The sequence below is a fragment of the Podarcis muralis genome, chromosome 3, assembly GCF_964188315.1.
Source record: "Podarcis muralis chromosome 3, rPodMur119.hap1.1, whole genome shotgun sequence".
NCBI lineage: Eukaryota > Metazoa > Chordata > Lepidosauria > Squamata > Lacertidae > Podarcis > Podarcis muralis.
In genome coordinates this window covers 1408241-1426592 of record NC_135657.1, presented here as the reverse complement: position 1 = coordinate 1426592, position 18352 = coordinate 1408241, and the positions used below count along the sequence as shown (strand labels likewise).

Genomic DNA, 18352 nt, shown 5'->3' with positions numbered 1-18352 from the left:
CTCTCTCTGGTTTTTCAGCACATGTTATTCTCTGCATATTATAAAATTGTAAAGATCCTTAATTTATCTATCTATATACAGTGGTGCCCCGCAAGACGAATGCCTCGCAAGACGAAAAACCCGCTAGACAAAAGGGTTTTCCGTTTTTGAGTTGCTTCGCAAGACGATTTTCCCTATGGGCTTGCTTCACAAGACAGAAACGTCTTGCAAGTCTTGCGATTTCCCCCCGCTCCCCCCCCCTTTTCTAAGCCGCTAAGCCGCTAATAGCCTTTTAGCCACTAAGCCGCTAAGCCTTTAATAGCCGCTAAGCTGCTAAACCGCTAATAGCGCTAATCCGCTAAGCCGCTAATAGGGTTGCTTCGCAAGACGAAAAAACCGCTAGACGAAGAGACTCGCGGAACGGATTATTTTCGTCTTGCGAGGCACCACTGTATAACCAATAAAAAGTTTGTGTATGTCTATTCAAAACCTGCCAAGGAGTCCAGTTCGTTTTGTTGTTTCTTTAAGTACTTTGTAAAAGGTTCCCATTCTTCTTTCAAGTCACAGTTGTCCTTGTCACGTAGTTTGTGTGTCAATTCTGCCAATTCCGCCTCGTCCATCAGTTTCTCTTGCCACAGAGCTGGGGGCATTCTTGGACTCTGCCAGCCCTTGGTGACAGCTCTGGAACTCAGTGCGGAGAAAGGCAGCGCCACCAGGTCCTCTCCTCTGGTTCCAGCCCTCTGCCTCCCCACCAACACTCGGCTGGTCCTCATAGGCAGGAAATCCCCACGCTCCTGACGGATGCTGACGGAGGGTCACTGCAAAACCCTCCAGAGATCTTCCCTGGGCAGCTCATTCCGCTGAGAAATCTGCTGACTGAAGTCTTTGCCTTGCTTTTGTTGCATCTTGTATTTTGTGTGTTTCTCATCAGGGGTCACCACACAGGTGCTGTTGCCTTACTTACTGTGCTGTGATCCTAGAATCATAAAATTGTAGAGTTGGAAGGCTTTCAAATCTTGCTTTGCTTTGGTGTCTCAACAGCCTTGTAAGGCTGTTGTTGTTGTTGTTGAGTCGTTTAGTCATGTCCCACTCTTCGTGACTCCATGGATCAGAGCACGCCAGGCCCTCCTGTCTTCCACTGCCTCCCACAGTTTGGTCAAACTCCTGCTGGTAGCTTGGAGAACACTGTCCCACCACCTCGTCCTCCGCCGTCCCCTTCTCCTTGTGCCCTCCATCTTTCCCAACATCAGGGTCTTTTCCAGGGAGTCTTCTCTTCTCATGAGGTGGCCAAAGTCTTGGAGCCTCAGCTTCAGGATCCGTCCTTCCAGTGAGCACTCAGGGCTGATTTCTCTGCGTTCTCTTTTCCCTCTTATGTGCCCAAAAGGAGCCTGGGGCTAGACTGGGAGGCCCCGCAGCTCCACCACACTGGTCCATGAAAGCCATCTGCAAACCACGGCTTCAGGTCCTGTTTGCTTGCTTTTGGTGGTAAACAAACCATAGTTCAGCTACTGTGTGTGCACAGCACTTAATACTAAGCCGTGGCTTGATAAACCATCGTTTTCCTCCTCCTTCCTTTTTTCCAGGCGATGGAGAGCAAGTTGCTGATTGGCGGAAGGAACATCATGGACCACACCAACGAGCAGCAGAAGATGCTGGAACTGAAGAGGCAGGAGATTGCGGAGCAGGTAGAGAGACGGGCAGGGCGGGAGCAGGGCCAGGACCAGTAACAACCCCTCCTGCCTTTCCTCCCCTCTGCTGGCTGATGAATGTGGCCCTCACCAGCCCACTGCAGCCATAGCTGGCGGCCCTTTAACACACACCTGTCCCCTTCCTTCCAGGGCTCTGCAGGAGAGAAGCAGAGCCTAGGTGCTGGGCTCCAGTCCACAAGCCCTTGACGGCGGCCATCTGTGGCCGTTGGGTCTCCAGTTTGCTCCCCTTCTTGTAGGCTGCAAATCTGGTGTCACTCCCCCAGGAGCGTGGCCAGGTGCTCAGGACACCTCGGGCGTAAAGCCGGCATATGCTGATGTCAAGGAGCTGTCGAGTGAGCCCAGGTCATCCACAGGGCAGGAAAGAACGGCAGGCACGATTAGCTTTTTATTAACAGAAAATTCTGTATTTTTCAGGGACGTGGGTGGCGCTGTGGGTTAAACCACTGGGCCTAGAACTTGCCAATCAGAAGGTTAGCGGTTCGAATCCCCGTGACAGGGTGAGCTCCCGTTGCTCAGTCCCTGCTCCTGCCAACCTAGCAGTTCGAAAGCACGTCAAAGTGCAAGTAGATAAATAGGTACCGCTCCAGTGGGAAGGTAAACGGTGTTTCTGTGCGCTGCTCTGGTTCTCCAGGAGCGGCTTAGTCATGCTGGCCACATGACCCGGAAGCTGTCTGCAGACAAACGCTGGCTCCCTTGGCCAATAAAGCGAGATGAGCGCCGCAACCCCAGAGTCGTCTGCGACTGGACCTAATGGTCGGGGTCCCTTTACCTTTACTGCTGCTACTACTACTACTACTAAATTATTATTTATACCCCGCCCTCCCCACCCAGAGGCGGGCTCAGGGCGGCTAACACGGGTAAAATTACAGTAAAAACATAATAGGGGGGAAAGGGGGGGGGGAAAGGGGAGGAACCAATTTAAAATACAGGTTAAAATGCAATTTAAAATGCAACCTCATTTTAAAATTAGCCCGTAGATCAAAACCATAAGGGGAGGGAAACATAAGGGTCAGACTGAGTCCAGACCAAAAGCCAGGCGGAACAGCTCTGTCTTGCAGGCCCTGCGGAAAGATGTCAAGTCCCGCAGGGCCCTGGTCTCTTGGGACAGAGCGTTCCACCAAGTTGGGGCCAGTGCTGAAAAGGCCCTGGCCCTAATTGAGACCAATCTAACCACCTTGTGACTTGGGACCTCCAAAGTCCTTAAGGTCCTCCGTAGGACATACCAGGAGAGGCGGTCCCATAGGTACCAGGGTCCTGAGCTATATAGGGCTTTAAAGGTCAAAACCAGCACCTTAAACCTGACCCTGGACTCCACCGGGAGCCAGTGCAGTTGGTAAAGCACTGGGTGAATGTGAAGTTTGCGGGTGGAAGGTTGTCTTGCGGCACACCCAGCTCCCCCACCCCCAGGCAGCGTGTTTCAGAATGAAAAGGCACGGGTGAGGGTCCGCAGGTGGGGGGTTTCAGCTGAGAAGCCCCTGACCCACACAGGCTTTGCTGGGCTCAACCCACAGAAGCGGCGGGAGCGTGAGATGCAGCAGCAGGTGCTCTTGCGGGACGAGGAGACGATGGAGCTGCGGGGAACGTTCACCTCCTTGCAGCAGGAAGTGGAGATCAAGACCAAGAAGCTGAAGAAGGTGAGCAAGGGGGGGGGAGCGTGGCCAGAGGGGGCGGCGGGAGACGGGGGAAGGTCCCTCCTTCTCCGTAGTTGCAGTCCGAGGCACAGCGCGAGAGCCCAGGTCAAGGCTTCGCTTGCCAGGGATTGGGACCCAAGCCAGATACATTTTTTCAAAAAGTTTTATATTTCTACTTTTCAAATTTATACATTTCATTAGTTTTACACTGAACATTTCAAAATTTGACCTCCTTCCCCCTCTTTCTGCGATTCCTTAAATTTATTTTATAATATCTTCTGCACATCCAAATTAACTTAACTTGCTCATTTAATTATAAATGGATGCTTATAAAACTGCAGGTTGTTGCAATAATCCTGCCAATGTTTTTATCTGTTTGCAATTTATCTGTAAATATTGAATAAACCATTTCCGTTCTTTTATAAAAAGTTTGTTATTCGTTTGTTATTTCTTATTCTTCTGGTAAGTTTTGCCATTTCTGCATATTCCATAAGTTTCAGTATCTTTTCTTCCTTTGCTGGGACTTCTGCTTCTTTCCATTTCGGGGCAAGTGACATTCTTGCTGCTGTAGTAGCATACATAAATAAAATTCTATACAATTTAGGTAGTTCTGTCCCTATAATTCCCAAAAGAAAAGCTTCTGGATATTTTTTGTAATAAAAGTTATTTTGAACATCCTTTTCAATTCATTATATATCATTTCCCAGTAAGCTTTAACCTTGCGACAAGACCACCACATATGATAAAAAGAACCTTCTTTCTCTTTACATTCCCAACACTTATTTGATTTTTACATTTTTGCCTATTTACTCAGTGTTAAATACCATTGATATATCATTTTCATATATTTTTCTCTTAGACCATAACACGCTGTAAATTTTATATCCATATTCCACAATCGTTCCCGTGCTTCCATGTCTATATTATGACCAATATCTATTGTCCAATGTATCACTGAGGATTTTACTTGCTCATTCTTTGTCTCCCATTCCAATAATATCTTATACATTTTAGACAACACTTTTACATTGCATTCCAACAGGTCTCTCCCCAGTTGTGATATTTGTTCCCCAAACCCTCGTATCCTATCTTTCTTAAATACTTCATTCAAATGATGATATTGTAACCATGTTGTGAATTTCCCAGATATTTCCTTAAATTTGATTTGTACTCTGCTCCTTCTTGCTTTAATAAATTTCTATAAGTTGTCCGCTCTTCTGTCAATTTGGCCTTCAGTGCCCGTGGCAGCTTGTGGCATGGTGAAGGGCACATTGAACGGGCCATTGAATGGCAGTGGCACAACGACCGTTACCCTAACTGCCCATGGACTGTATGGAACTTGCCGAACTGACCAGAGAGAAGAGACGGTGGAAGAAGACTGGAAGAAGTTTAAGGAATATTTGAAAAAAAATATGTTAATATTTAAACCCTAGAATAGCTTTGGAAGTGGATATAGGCTGTAGGGTTAGAAGTAGAAGATAGGATTTTTTAAAATAGTATTATTTGTAAGTGACAAAATGTGAAGTATGATTTTAAAAAAAAGATGGTTAGAAATTATGATATATGTAAACCGCTAAAGATGAAGTAAAATGAAAATCAGATAGGTGGGACTTGGGGAAGTCAACTTAATGTTTAGAAAACATTGGGATATGACAAGAATTTGTTCGTATTGTTTGTCTTTTCTGCCTGTGTTTTTTATTTGGGTTATAAAATGAATAACATTTTTTTGGAAAAAAATAAATAAACGAGCGATGCCCTTTTTCTCGCCCCGACAGCTCTATGCAAAACTCCAGGCTGTGAAGGCTGAGATCCAGGACCAACACGACGAATACATCCGCGTGCGGCAAGACCTGGAGGAGGCACAGAACGAGCAGACGAGGGAACTGAAGCTCAAGTGAGTGTCTGGCAGGGCTCAGCCGGCAGCAGCAGCAGGGGAAGCCCAGCCCAGGAGGAGCCCAAGCCAAGGTTGCCCCCACCTCCTCCTGCTGCCCCTGCCTCTCTCAGGGGCTGGCGGTCTGGAGGCCTGAGGGGGTGGGCAAGTGTGCCTCAGGTTGGGGGAGCCAAGCCAGAGCCCGCAACCTTTTAGGAGCAGGAGGGACTCTACAGTGGCACCTTGGTTCTCAAACGCCTTGGTGCTCAAACAACTTGGAACCCAAACACTGCAAACTGGTTTGCCAACTTTTTTTTGGAAGCTGAACATTTGAGTGCTACGCTGAGGTCTGTCGGTTTTTGCTGTTTACTTTGCGTTTTTGTTTTTGCGGCTCTTTTTCATTTTGTTTTTGTGACTGTGTGGAACCCAGTTCAGCTACTGATTTATTGATTGATTGATTGATTGATTGTGTGACTGCAGTACAGTGGTACCTTGGGTTAAGAAGTTAATTCGTTCCAGAGGTCCGTTCTTAACCTGAAACTGTTCTTAACCTGAAGCACCACTTTAGCTAATGGGGCCTCCCGCTGCTGCCATGCCACCGGAGCACAATTTCTGTTCTCATCCTGAAGCAAAGTTCTTAACCTGAAGCACTATTTCTGGGTTAGCAGAGTCTGTAACCTGAAGCGTATGTAACCTGAGGTACCACTGTCCATTGTTGATTGCTTTCATTTTATGGATCAATGGTCTCGTTAGATAGTAAAATTCATGTTAAACTGCTGTTTTAGGCACTGCTTTTAAAAGTCTGGAACAGATCAATCCACTTTGCATTACTTTCTATGGGTAAGTGTGCCTTGGTTTTGGAACGCTTTGGTTTTGGAACGGATTAAGTTTGAGAACCAAGTTACCACTGTATTGGCCCTTAGCGTTACCTGAGCCCCATCCCTAAACTGGACGCTGCAGTATCTTGTTCTGGCCACCTATGGTGGGGGCGCTGGAGGGCAGCAGGTGGTAAACCTGGTGTGAGGAGGAAGGTGAGGGGGTTGATGTGTCATCTCACCTTGCTGGGCCCTGGGATGAGATGTCAAGGGCTCTGAGTAGCAGTGTTGGGATGGAGAGAGGCGGGTGTCCCTGGAGGGGGCAACAGAAAGAGATGGCTCCGGAGGAAGGGGTCTGTAGGGAGGACTTGAGGAAGACAGGGGAGCCAGCAGGATCCCGAGAGAGGGGGATGTTGGTGCTGCTGCTCTTCGAGTGAGGGTGGAAGGTGTTTTGAAGACCAGCTTGACGTCTCAGTGCAAATGGGGACAGACTACTTTAGCACAGCTCCTTGTTGCAGGAATGATTGCTGGGTGTGGAGCACACTTCCGCCCGCGGGCAGCCTCAGCTGTCTGCACACGTGACCTTGGGGTGCGGAGCACACTCCCCCCCCACACAGACAAAGCAACAGCTGTCTGAACATCATGCCCCCTATCTAACCTTTGCTCTCTTAGTGGTCTGTCTGTGACCTATGTCTCCTTCGTCATACATGGTTCAAGGGGAAACTGACGGGGTGGAAACAGGTGCCAAAATAACTTTGTACCACCCCATGATCTCGGGATTGGAAGATGTGTAAAGGTCACAGTCCAAAATGTATCTGACTGGTTTTGCATATTGTGCCAATAAAAGGAGCCTCCACAGAGCTGGCCGGCAGCTTGCTCCTGCACAGCTCGCCTGCTTTACCAACTCCTACCTCATGTCCTTCACTTCACTTGTAAGGGATGTCCTAAAATGTGAGAACACGAAGAGAGCCTGGCAGCTGGATCTGGCCCATGTAGTCCAGCATCCTGTTCTCACAGTGGATCTGGCCCATGTAGTCCAGCATCCTGTTCTCACAGTGGCCAACCAGATTCCTACACTGGTATGACCAGTTCACACCTTTCAGAACAAGTGGTAAAATAAATCCACTGTCGCTCGCTCGCTCACCCACCTGTTTTCATCGGCCCCCAAGCTGTCCCCACCTTCTTTCTCTATCTGTGTGGGAATAAATAAAAATCTGATATCCCCACGTGGGCAGACCCACCACTTCCCTCGGCAGCCTGCCTCCTGCTGACGCTGCCCATTCCATCTTTGCTCAGGTATGTGTTAGGAGCTCGTCCTCTCGAGTAGGACCTTGGCAGAGATACATGCCCGACTGGCATGTTCCCTCCCTCCTGGTCGATCGTTCGGGAGCCTCAAAAGCTTTCTTCTGCCCGAACATCACAGCAACCGATGCCAACAGACACCGGCACACTGAGGGATCTGCAGAGTCTTCGCAGTTTGCGTGACAGACCTCAGCAACTCAGCATTTTGGCTAATCTACTTTATTTGCATATAAACACACGGAGCACTGCAACATGGCTCCCCCTCTCTCTAGCATCAGACAGCAAAGAGAAAAAAGAACAAAGGACAACAGTCCCACTTCACGGAACACAGGAACACAAACATCCTGTCTCTGTCACTTCCCACTCGGTGGAGTCAAAACATATACTGTCATGTGATAGACAAAAATCCCATGACTGCAATCACGGAGCAGGGATTCTAACAGTTCCCACCTTTCAGAACAAGTGATAAAATAAATTCACTGTCGTTCACTTAGTCACCCACCTGTTTTCATCGGCCCCCAAGCGGTCCCCACCTTCTTTTTCCAGCCATGTGGGAATAAATAAAAATCTGAAATCCCCACGTGGGCAGACCCACCGCTTCCCTCGGCAGCCTGCCTCCTGCTGACGCTGCCCCTTCCATCTTTGCTCAGGTATCTGATCATTGAAAACTTCATCCCCCCCGAAGAGAAGAACAAAATAATGAACCGCCTTTACTTTGACTGCGAGGAGGACCAGTGGAAATTCCAGCCCTTGGTGCTCACGCCAGGAAGGTGAGTTTCTGAGCCCTCGACAAGGGCAGAACTGCTCTCTGCCCAAGCAACCCCCCCCCCAAAAAAAAAATCACCTGGGTTCCTCACCTGGAGCCATGAGCAGATACCAAGTTCATCTAGCACAGACAGTAACCCAAATGAGAAGCACCTCTGAGGACAGCCAGGAAATCCCAACCCTAGCTATGATTACTGCGATTATTATATTTATTTATATTCCACCTTTGCCCCAGACTGGGACTCGGGGCGGCTTTCCTCTTCGGGCTCCGGCTCACGAGGAGACCTTCCCAGGGCCAAAGAGGATGCGGGGAGGGTCTCTTCACAAGCCACGCACCACTTCTGGGTTCCCAGCGCCATGCAAGTAGATTGCATGCAAGTGGGGAGTTGCCTGCATTCGCATTTTGTATTTATTTCTGTTGTGAGCTGCCTTGGGATCTTTGGATGAAGGGCGGTATACAAATTTAATAGTAATAATAATAGTTTATCATTTATACCCCGCCCATCTGGCTAGGCTTCCCCAGCCACTCTGGGTGGCTTCCAACAAAATATTAAAATACAGTAACGCATCAAACATTAAAAGCTTCCCTAAACAGGGCTGCCTTCAGGTGTCTTCTGAATGTCAGGTAGTTGTTTTTCTCTTTGACATCTGGTGGGAGAGCGTTCCACAGGCCGGGTGCCACTACTGAGAAGGCCCTCTGCCTGGTTCCCTGTAACTTGGCTTCTCGCAGTGAGGGAACCGCCAGAAGGCCCTTGGCGCTGGACCTCGGTATCCGGGCAGAACGATGGGGGTGGAGACGCTCCTTCAGATATACTGGACCGAGGCCGTTTATTGAACAAATGATAGCAAATTTAACAAATAATAGCAAAATAATTAGATGGGGCAAGGCAGACGGGGAATCCTTTGCCCACCAACTCAGGAACAGGGTGGCAGAGATGTGCCACGCATTAAGTGCTGATGATCCTGAGCCCAACCTGCGCCCATTCTCCATTCTTGGAAACCAATCTCTTTACAGCAGCAGCGGGAGCGGGAGCAACAGCCCCACCACCACCATGGCCACCCAGATGAAGAAGCGGCCGACCTCCGCCGTGGGGTACAAGAGACCCATCAGCCAGTATGCTCGCCTGGCCATGTCGATGGGCTCCCATCCTCGGTACCGGGTGAGCCGAGAGGACCTCAGAGGAGGAGGAGGGAAGGGAGGGAGAAACGGGGTCTGGGGGAGGGAAGGGGACCCTGAGATGACCGAACTTCCTGGTCACAAAGCAAGCACTGCCCAGATGGACCGATGGAAAGTCTCGGGTCCAGAAAGAAACATCTACAAGGCAGCCAACAAGATTTTAAAACCCACAGCACAAAAGTACCGTATTTTTCCGTGTACAAGACTAGGTTTTTCCCCTTAAGAATAATGTCAAAAAGAGGAGATTATCAGAAGAGATCACAAAGAAAAAAGAAAAATATATGAAAATAACAAGATGAGATGTGGGAACAGCAAGATAGGACTGGATAGAATTGTGAACATTATTAGGATAGATTTGTGGACATTAATGCAGCAGCAAGAAGATGATTGGAATCCCCTTCGGAACTTGAAATATGGGTACCCCCAACAAAAAATTTAAAATTCGGCTTTGTAATTCGGAATTTATGTGATGTGATTTGATTTGATTGGTCGGTTAATAAAAATTATTTTTTTAAAAAAAGAATTATGTCAAAAATTAAGGGGCATCTTATACACGGATACATCTCCCCCCCCCCCATTTTCTTAAATCTCAGTCCCCAAAAATAGGGGGCGTCTTATAAATGGGGGCGTCTTATAAACGGAAAAATATGGTAGATAGCGATCAAAGCCAAGATAAGAATACAGTAAGTCTGAACAGTGGTGGCCACACTCGGCCCTTCAGATGTTTTGGGACTACAGTTCCCATCATCCCTGACCACTGGTCCTGTTAGCTAGGGATGATGGGAGTTGTAGTCCCAAAACATCTGGAGGGCCGAGTTTGGCCACCACTGCGTCTTCTCTCCAGTAGCTCCTCCCAGTGATGGAGGACCTCAAAATAGGGGCGGCTCCATATGGGAGGAGTCCGGGACCTAGACCGTTTGGGTCAAAGGCAGCACCCAGTGGAAGCCCCCTTCCTCTCCCTGTGGCCGCCATTTCGATGGCGCAAACTCATCTCAGGGAACTCTGTTCATCTCAGATTTGGAGGAAGGTTCATATAGATTTGTAGGGACACCATCTCCTAGGGCTGTGGCTACAGCAAATAGGCTTTACACAATGGTCTTTGTTGCCACAAAGGACTCACAATCTAGGCTAATTCATGGGGAATTAGCAGAAGGCAAAGGTTATCTGTTTTGCTTTACCTTCAAGATGATTTGGGGAATTCTTTCCTTTCTTTCCTTTCTTTCAGTTTCTTTCAGTTTCTTTCTTTCTTTCTTTCTTTCTTTCCTTCCTTCCTTCCTTCCTTCCTTCCTTCCTTCCTTCCTTCCTTCCTTCCTTCCTTCTTTTTTTAAAAAAAATTATTATTATCTGTCAAATGTGGAAGGGGCCATGATGAGTGAGAAGTATGTTAAATAACTAAGCAAGTATTAGGGAATCCCCTTTCTAAATCCTTGGAGGGGATTTTTTTAGCAGAGGTTGGGTGGCTATCCATCTGGGATGCTTCAGTTGTGAATCCTGCCTTGCAGGGGGGTTGGACTAGATGACCTTGGGGGGTCTCTTCTAATTCTACCATTCTGCAAATCGACGAGAGGACAAATCCCTCTGTATTTTTTGTGGATGTGTTGCATGTGCACCCTTTTCTGCGCCACCTCCTTGGCAAACTGGCCTCTCCTTTCTGAATTCCCTCCCTTCCCTGATTTTATCACAGGCTGAGAATATCATGTTCCTGGAACTGGACGTTTCCCCGCCGGCCGTCTTTGAGTTTGAGATCACACGGGACCCGAGTGAGCACGATCCACGGGCCCTGCACCTGGAGAGGCTCATGCGTCTCGACAGTCTCCTGGAGCGACCGGCAGCGTCGCGAGTGCGGAAGTCGCGGTCTTGGTGAGTGAGCAAGAGAGAGAGAGAGCAGTGATGGAGAAGGTTTTGTGGAGTGCTCATCTGCACAGCTGGGAGCGAATTTGAGGTGGAGACATTTTCCCACCAGGATGTCAGGAGTTCAGCCTACACCCGAGTAGGACTCTGGCAGAATCTGGGGCCACTGGAGAGGTTCCAAAGTATGGCATTAGCCAAGTAAGAAGGTTAGGAATGGGCCGCAGAGGAGGGCCGGTCAAGTAGTGGTCACCCAGGACCGGCATTTGATCTGTTCAGCTACATGCCAGCCAATCAGAAGAGCAGGCTGGGAATCAACCAGGTTCTGGGATGCCCTGCATAAACAACAGAGAACTTTGGGTTGACTTCTGGCCATTTCCCAGATTTGGGGGATGAACAGCTGTGACTGGACATTTTCACGATGTCCTCTCTCTCTCTCTGGCAACGGAGAAGTTAAGGCTGCTGAGTAGGGGTCAGCAAACTAAGGCCCCCAGGCCAGATCAGGCCCACCTGGGTCCTAAATCCAGTCCGCATTGCGAAGCCAGAAACCGCCGTGAAGCCGAGACTCCCGGTGATGGCGATGGGAGGAAGAGGCCAAGCGGGGGTGGCTCTGCCTATCAAACGCTACACCTGGTTTACCTTAGCGGCATTTGATTGGCAGAGACGTCTCTGTGCTGCGCGGAGATAAACCAGGTGTGGCGTTTGATTGGCAGTGCCGCCACTGCTCAGCCACATCCTCCCACCGCCACCGCCCTGGTGCTCCTGTGGGCCAGAGAGCAGAGCGGACGAGCTTGCACTGCCTACTCGCTTCTTGAGAAGTAGCAGCGGCGGCGGCAGCGCCTTCTTTCTCTAGGTAGGGAGGAAGCCTGTTTCGTGCCACCTTTGGCGAATGAGGCAGGCGGCACACTGAGAAGGTGGCTGGGGTGGGGTGGGGAGGAGGACTACTTGCCCCCCTTCGCAGTGTGCATAGGAATTCATTTGGGTATTTAAAAATATATATATACAGTCATACCTCATGTTACATCTGCTTCATGTTATGTTCTTTCGGGTTACGTCCCGTGGCGACTCGAAAGTACCGGAAAGGGTTACTTCCAGGTTTCAAAGCGCAAAATGACATCACGCGCATGCGCAGAAGCGGCGAATTGCAACCCGCGCATGCGCAGATGCCCTGCTGCGGGTTGCGTTCCTTTCATGTTGCGAACAGGCCTCCGGAACAGATCCTGTTCGCAACCAGAGGTACCACTGTATATAGTCTGGCCCTCTACAAGGTCTGAAGGACAGTGGACTGGCTTCTTGCGGAAAAAGTTTTCTGAGCCCTGCTGCTGAGTCTGGAGGGGCTGTTGGTCTGCCCTGGGTTCTTCCACAATGGGAGGGGGAGCTTGCTTGACGGACATGGGGCATTTGGGCCGGCAGGGAAGAAAGAGGGCAACACGGACCCACACTTATCCCCTCCTTCTTGTCTCTCTCTCCTGCAGGTGCCAGGCTCCTCGTTCCCTGCCGTCGTCGACGACGCACGTGTCCCTTGCCTCCAGCTCACAGAACGCTGCCACAGCACTGGCTCACGAGTAACAAGGCCCCGTTGGCCCTCCCTGGCCCTTCCTTTCGCACATGGAGGATGAGGCTCCTTCTCCCGTCACCTGCTGCCTTGGAGGACACGTGGTCCAGGGAGGGGGGTCCCCTGCACTAACTCATCTTTGTCCTTAGCTACTTCTTGTGTGTGTGTGTGTGTGTGTGTGCGTGTGTCTCTGTGCATCCATACGGGAGGATGGTTCCGGGGGGCCCATCCCCCCGCCCTCTCTGGACTGTCGCTCTATTTATTTAACATATTTATTTATGATGTGTCTTTGTACGGATGCTGGGGGCGGGTTCTTCTTTGGAGCCAAGCAGCGTCCTCAGTGCCAGCTGCTCCCCTGGCAATGTTGGGGCAGCCTGGCACCACGCACAACCTTCCTAGAAGGCGGACTCTTGCTTTTTCTTCACCCTGTCGACGTTCTGAGCTCAGTACGGACACCTGTTTGGGGCAGGCGGAGCCCAAACCACTTGCACTCGGCTCCCGGCCCCCTCTGTTCCCTCGGAAGAAGTCGCTGCCTCCTTGCAGTGTCCCCTACGAGGAGTGTTTGGTCGGTGCTGGCAGAGCTCGGAGGCAGGATTCGACCTCCTTGCCAGCCACGGAATCCTCTCTGCTCTCGCACCAAGACCATCGGCTTCGCCTTGCCTTCTGTTCACCCAGCCAAAAAACACACCGAATGGCTCCACGCTGCATAGCGAGAGCCTGAGGACTGATTATGCAAGAAGATCTGTGAGCCGTGATGCTACGAGACCTTCTCACCAGCACCACTGGCTGGGGGGCCCCGCTTGATCCACCAAGTGACTGCAATGGCCCACATGGCGGGGGTGTTGCATATTCCCTCTCCAGGACAGGAATCATCCATATTCTGACTGGGAAGAGACGTCCTGAAGTCAAGAACCAATCATGTGCCTCACATGGGGAGAGAGGCAGAGGGCCCCGCTCCCCTGAGAGAGCAGAGGGAAGGGCGCCTCTTGAGTTTTGCTCGAAATTCATGGCTCTCTCAACGGGGACAGGCAGCTTTGACGCAGTGTCCAGCTGGTGGCAAGGACCTCCTGGGGCCACGTTGAGGTCAGGAGGGGAAGGCAGAGAAATCAAAGAGGAAGGGGAAGGGCAAGGCGGAATAAACACCCCGCCACCACCAAACCCGACCCTCACGCCCCCGGCCTTTTCCTCATGGTCAGTGTCTCTCTGCATAAGTGGCCCTTTGGCTTCTAGTCAGTTAGCTTTGTGGCTGCCCCTAAAATTGGCCTGGGGATTTCTAGAAATAAGCAAAACTCTGGGTTCATCCGCTTTCTCATGGGGAAACCACTCTTTAGTGCTCAATCGGAACCAACGGCAATCTTCTTGTTCCGATTTGAGGCTAAAGAGTGGGTATTTTCCTGGGAAAGGAGAGGGGCAAGAGGGAAATGGCTGAGACTTTGCTTTCTAGGCAAGGAGAGTGTTGATGAGCCTTCTCTCTGGGGGAAAGCCCGCAGGCTGCATTTAGCTAGGGGAGATGGAGAGCGCTTGTTGCCTGGTGTGATAGCTGCCAGCATGCCATTGCCACCAATCCTCGCGCTGCTGCTCCCAAAGACACCCCCAGTTGCCTGGGACTCGGCCACAAGCATGGGCAGCAAACGGAGAAAGGTGTGAGAGCACGAGAGCAAAGGCGATGGGATGGCCAGGAGGTCAGCGGGAAAGGTTTGGTGGGCCACCTTTCTTTGAGAGAGGGGAGTGGCAGAGTTTCGCAGCGCTCTGAATGATCCGCCCTGTGCCTGCTGCAGCTTTTGTAGCAGAAAGACTCTTCCGTTCTCCAAGACCAGAAACCAGAGGAGGAAAAAGGAGGGACTTGGTGAAAAGGCGGCTGTGGCACTGAGCTAGGGGCTGTGGCTCAGTCGGCACAGACACCTGCTCTGGGTGCAAAAGGTCCTGGGTTCAGTCCTTGTCATCTCCAGGAAGGGCTGGGAGAAACCGTGGACAAACAGGGATGCCAGCTGGTGCAGACCAGATTGATCTCGATGAAGCAGTGGTCTGATTGTGTCGACGGCAGCTTCTGATGTTCCTAGCTGGGCGGTCCCACTAGGTCAGCCTGAGAGCACAGCCTGAAGCATTGGGAGGGCGGTCCAGTCTGTTGTGGGACTACAGATCCCTCTCAATCAGCCTGACTCCCCGAGTTTCCTTCTTGCCGCTCTAGTCCTGGCCGAGGATTCTGCAGCTTCCTCATCTCTCGTTTACTCTGGAGCCAGCCCCAAATAATAATAATTATTTATTATTTGTACCTCACCCATCTGGCTGAGTTTCCCCAGCCACTCTGGGCGGCTTCCAACAAAGATTAAAAATACATTAAAATGTCACACATTAAAAGCTTCCCTGAACAGGGCTGCCTTCAGATGTCTTCTAAATGTTAGGTAGTTGTTTATTTCTTTGACATCTGGTGGGAGGGTGCTTCACAGGGCGGGTGCCACCACCGAGAAGGCCCTCTGCCTGGTTCCCTGTAACTTGGCTTCTCGCAATGAGGGAACCGCCAGAAGGCCCTCGGAGCTGGACCTCAGCGTCCGGGCAGAATGATGGGGGTGGAGATGCTCCTTCAGGTAAGTCCCTGCGACGGCTAAAGGGAAGGTAGCAGGACAAATTATTGCCCCCCATATGAGACCCCTCTTGAATGAAGCAGGGATTCGGATCCACGCCTGGTGGTTGCGAGTATGGAATTTGGCTGAGGGTCATTCCAGGGGGCGGAGCAGCAGCAGCAGTTATTCCCAACTCCTGGATGCAGAACAGGGGGGGGGGGCTTGAGTTTGTGGTCTCTGCTTCTGAAAGGCACAAACCGCCAGAAGGTGCGTGGGAAGGGGACTCTGCAAGCTGCTTTTGGGCAAGGGAATAGAAACAGCGTATTTTCTATGCTATGGTTTATTTATATACCGCTTTTTAACCCAAGGCTCCAAAAGCAGTGAACAGCAATATATATTATTAATATAGATAAAATATATACTAAAAGTACAATGTACCCGGAAAACTCTCGATGCAGAAAAGGCTTTCCAGAGGTGGTCCGGCAGGAACCGTCTTGCTATGCAGTTTAACAGTGTGTTATGCCCCTTGGTCCCTGACCGGCTGCCCTGGCTGCTCCCAGCCCATTCTGTGCACTGGCTGCTTGTAGGAGCTGCTGGCCCTCCAGAGATGCTGAGATGCCTTGATTCATAGGGGTCCTGCACATGGCTGGGGAATTAATAGTGCCTAGTAGCAGCAGAGAAAGCTGTGCTATAGGGACTATAGGAGCCGAGGAAGCTGCCGTACACCAGGCCAAACCATTGGTCCATCTGCCTTGATACTGTCTTCATTGATGGGCAATGGCTCTCCAGGGTTTCTGACAGGGGGTCTTTACCTGCCCTCAATGCAGCTGGGGAGTGAACCTGAGACCTTCTGCATCCAAAGCAAGAAGGATTGTCTTTCCTGTTGGGCTGGAAGAAGTTGCTGGGCCAGCCAGAGAGGGTCAGGGAGGCTGAATGCTTACAAAAGAAGACGCATTTCTGTAGTCCAGCAGCTGGAGGAAGGCCCCTCTCACTCCTTCACCTGTCTGAGAGTGGATTTGAATTAACTCTGCACTTCCTTGCCTTTGATTCCCATAAACTCAGAGATCTGTGCATGGCTCTGGAGTCAGGAACAAGCACACCCAGGGGAAGCTGCCTGGTTTACTTCACAGCACAACAGCCACACACACTAAAGGGACAGCAGAGACTTCTGAAGGCCAGCCCCACGTCTAGAGGTGCACCTGAAGGCTCAGCGGAGCTTTTTGTCCTTTGTTTACCGTGGGTTAGAAAAGTGTGCTTTCTGGAGATCGGCCAGAAGAGAGGCGATGCGTCCTTCCCAGTTTCAAAGGCTAAAGACGTTACTTCTCCCTGAGGAATTGTTCTCTACAGCACCACAAAGACGAGAGCAGCCATCGCATTGGGAACTACAATAGAACAGAATTATTTGCATTCAGCCTGGATGGGGAAATGGAGGTCAGTGTGTTGAGGCTGAGCGACGCCTCCTGCGCTACAGATTTTGGCTTTGGGGAGTTGGAGGTGTCACTGGGAAGTTAACCTCACTCACCCCCCCCTACCGGCCGTGGTGCAAACAAGGGGTCCAACAAGCTATACTTTTTACGCCAAAGCCTGCCATTTCCTCCTGCCATGTACTTTGGGAGATCTCTCACACTCTGCGTTTCTCAATCCACCGCTGTGCTGCCAATAACCTCCAACGTCCTTCCTAGCACAAAACTCAAGGACAGCTGTAAAGAAATACTGTTATTTAAGACAGGAGCCAGTTCCCATTGGCGGAGGGGTCTCTGTACAAGGGGCTGTGCCAACCTCAGATGTAGATTTCTGATGTTCTTTGTTCTTTGTATGTTGGCGAGTCTGTATTTACATATGAATGTGTGTGTTGGGGGTGTGTATGTGTTGCGTGGCTGCTTGTGGGTGTCCCGCCCAGGGGAACTGTGGAATTTGCGCTAATGTGGGGGGCTGGAGACTGGGGGAAATTCCAGAGTGGGGTGGAAAGTGGGAGGGACTTGGTTGGTCAGCAAGACAAGGGCCTAGACTGGGACCAAAATCGTCTGTGCCTGTTGCTGTGGTGGTGATTTACTTAGGAATTCAAAAGTCGGTATACGGTGGTGGCCCATGCTTGTTGCTCTATACATATGAATATACAGGACATATTAAGCATAGTTATCTTATACATAATGTACTGGCAGAGGTTGTCGTCCCACACCCCCTCTGGTTCTGGGTGGAGAGCTCTTCAATACCCTTGTGACGTCGCTTTGATTTGGTGTGGGCCTGGACATTGTGGTGGCAGCACCCTTCCAAAAAGCCCAGCCGTGACAATAAAGGAACGAGCATTGTTGAAAAAGGAGACCAGCTTCATTCATTGGCATCACTCCTGACTTTGTTTTTTTTTTGGGGGGGGGGGGGGACACTTGCCCTAAACTATCCCACCGTGGTCAAATCTGACCTCCACAGTAGAGCCCCACATCACAAGCCGGAAAAGGTCCAGGCCAGCAGAGAAAGTAAATGCTCAGGACAAACAGCACCAGAAAAAATGCGGGGCTGGTTGGGGGAGCATGACGAGAAAGCCCCAAAGTCTGCAGTTTATAACGATGAAAATAAAAGTGTGTGAGCTAATTAAAGAGATTTCAGATTGTGTCTGGCTGTTTCTTCGTCAAGGTGGCTGGCTGGTCTTGTGAGTCTTCATCGGGAATCTTCTGCCCCCCCCCGCCCCCCCATTCGCTTCCCAGAACAGGGGCATCACAGTGCTGAGCTCTGATGAACGCGGAGCAAAGATTGGCAGCATGTCTGGAAGACACGGGGGAATTTGCTCTGCCATCAGCCGGGCACGTTATTCCTAAATGTCCAGGAAATAGCGTGCAAAAAGCTGGCAGGCTTCTTGATGGGTGGGGTTTGGCATGACGACATTTGGAGGGCCACAGGGCACCCCCCCCCCCGCTAGAACTCCTCCTCTTGGTCAGGTGTCATGTTTGTTTAGGCATCATGTTATCCTGCCTTTCCTCCAAAGTTCTCAGGTGAAATACATGGCCTGCCCCCTATTTACTCTCACACCAACCTGGTGAAGCAAGTTGGGTTGACAGACGATGTCTGACCCAGGGTCCATGAGTATTGGAGCTGAGTAAAGGTAAAGGGACCCCTGACCGTTAGGTCCAGTCGTGGCCGACTCT

At 50.5% G+C, this 18352-nt stretch overlaps 1 protein-coding gene across 2 annotated transcripts in view; it reads left to right on the top strand.

Annotated features, from left to right (window-relative positions):
* KIF3C (kinesin family member 3C) overlaps positions 1 to 17820 on the top strand; it is a 44108-nt gene extending 26288 nt beyond the window's left edge. The window contains exons 2-8 of one of the 2 annotated variants that reach the window (XM_028725306.2): positions 1563 to 1664; positions 3200 to 3322; positions 5095 to 5213; positions 7957 to 8076; positions 9090 to 9231; positions 10933 to 11108; positions 12572 to 17820. In XM_028725306.2, coding sequence (XP_028581139.2) covers positions 1563 to 1664; positions 3200 to 3322; positions 5095 to 5213; positions 7957 to 8076; positions 9090 to 9231; positions 10933 to 11108; positions 12572 to 12665 — 876 coding nt within the window. In that variant the 3' untranslated portion in view covers positions 12666 to 17820. Of the gene's footprint in view, positions 1 to 1562; positions 1665 to 3199; positions 3323 to 5094; positions 5214 to 7956; positions 8077 to 9086; positions 9232 to 10932; positions 11109 to 12571 lie in introns of both variants that reach the window. The other variant, XM_028725305.2, reaches the window with a different exon arrangement.
* The last annotated feature ends 532 nt before the right edge of the window (positions 17821 to 18352 follow it).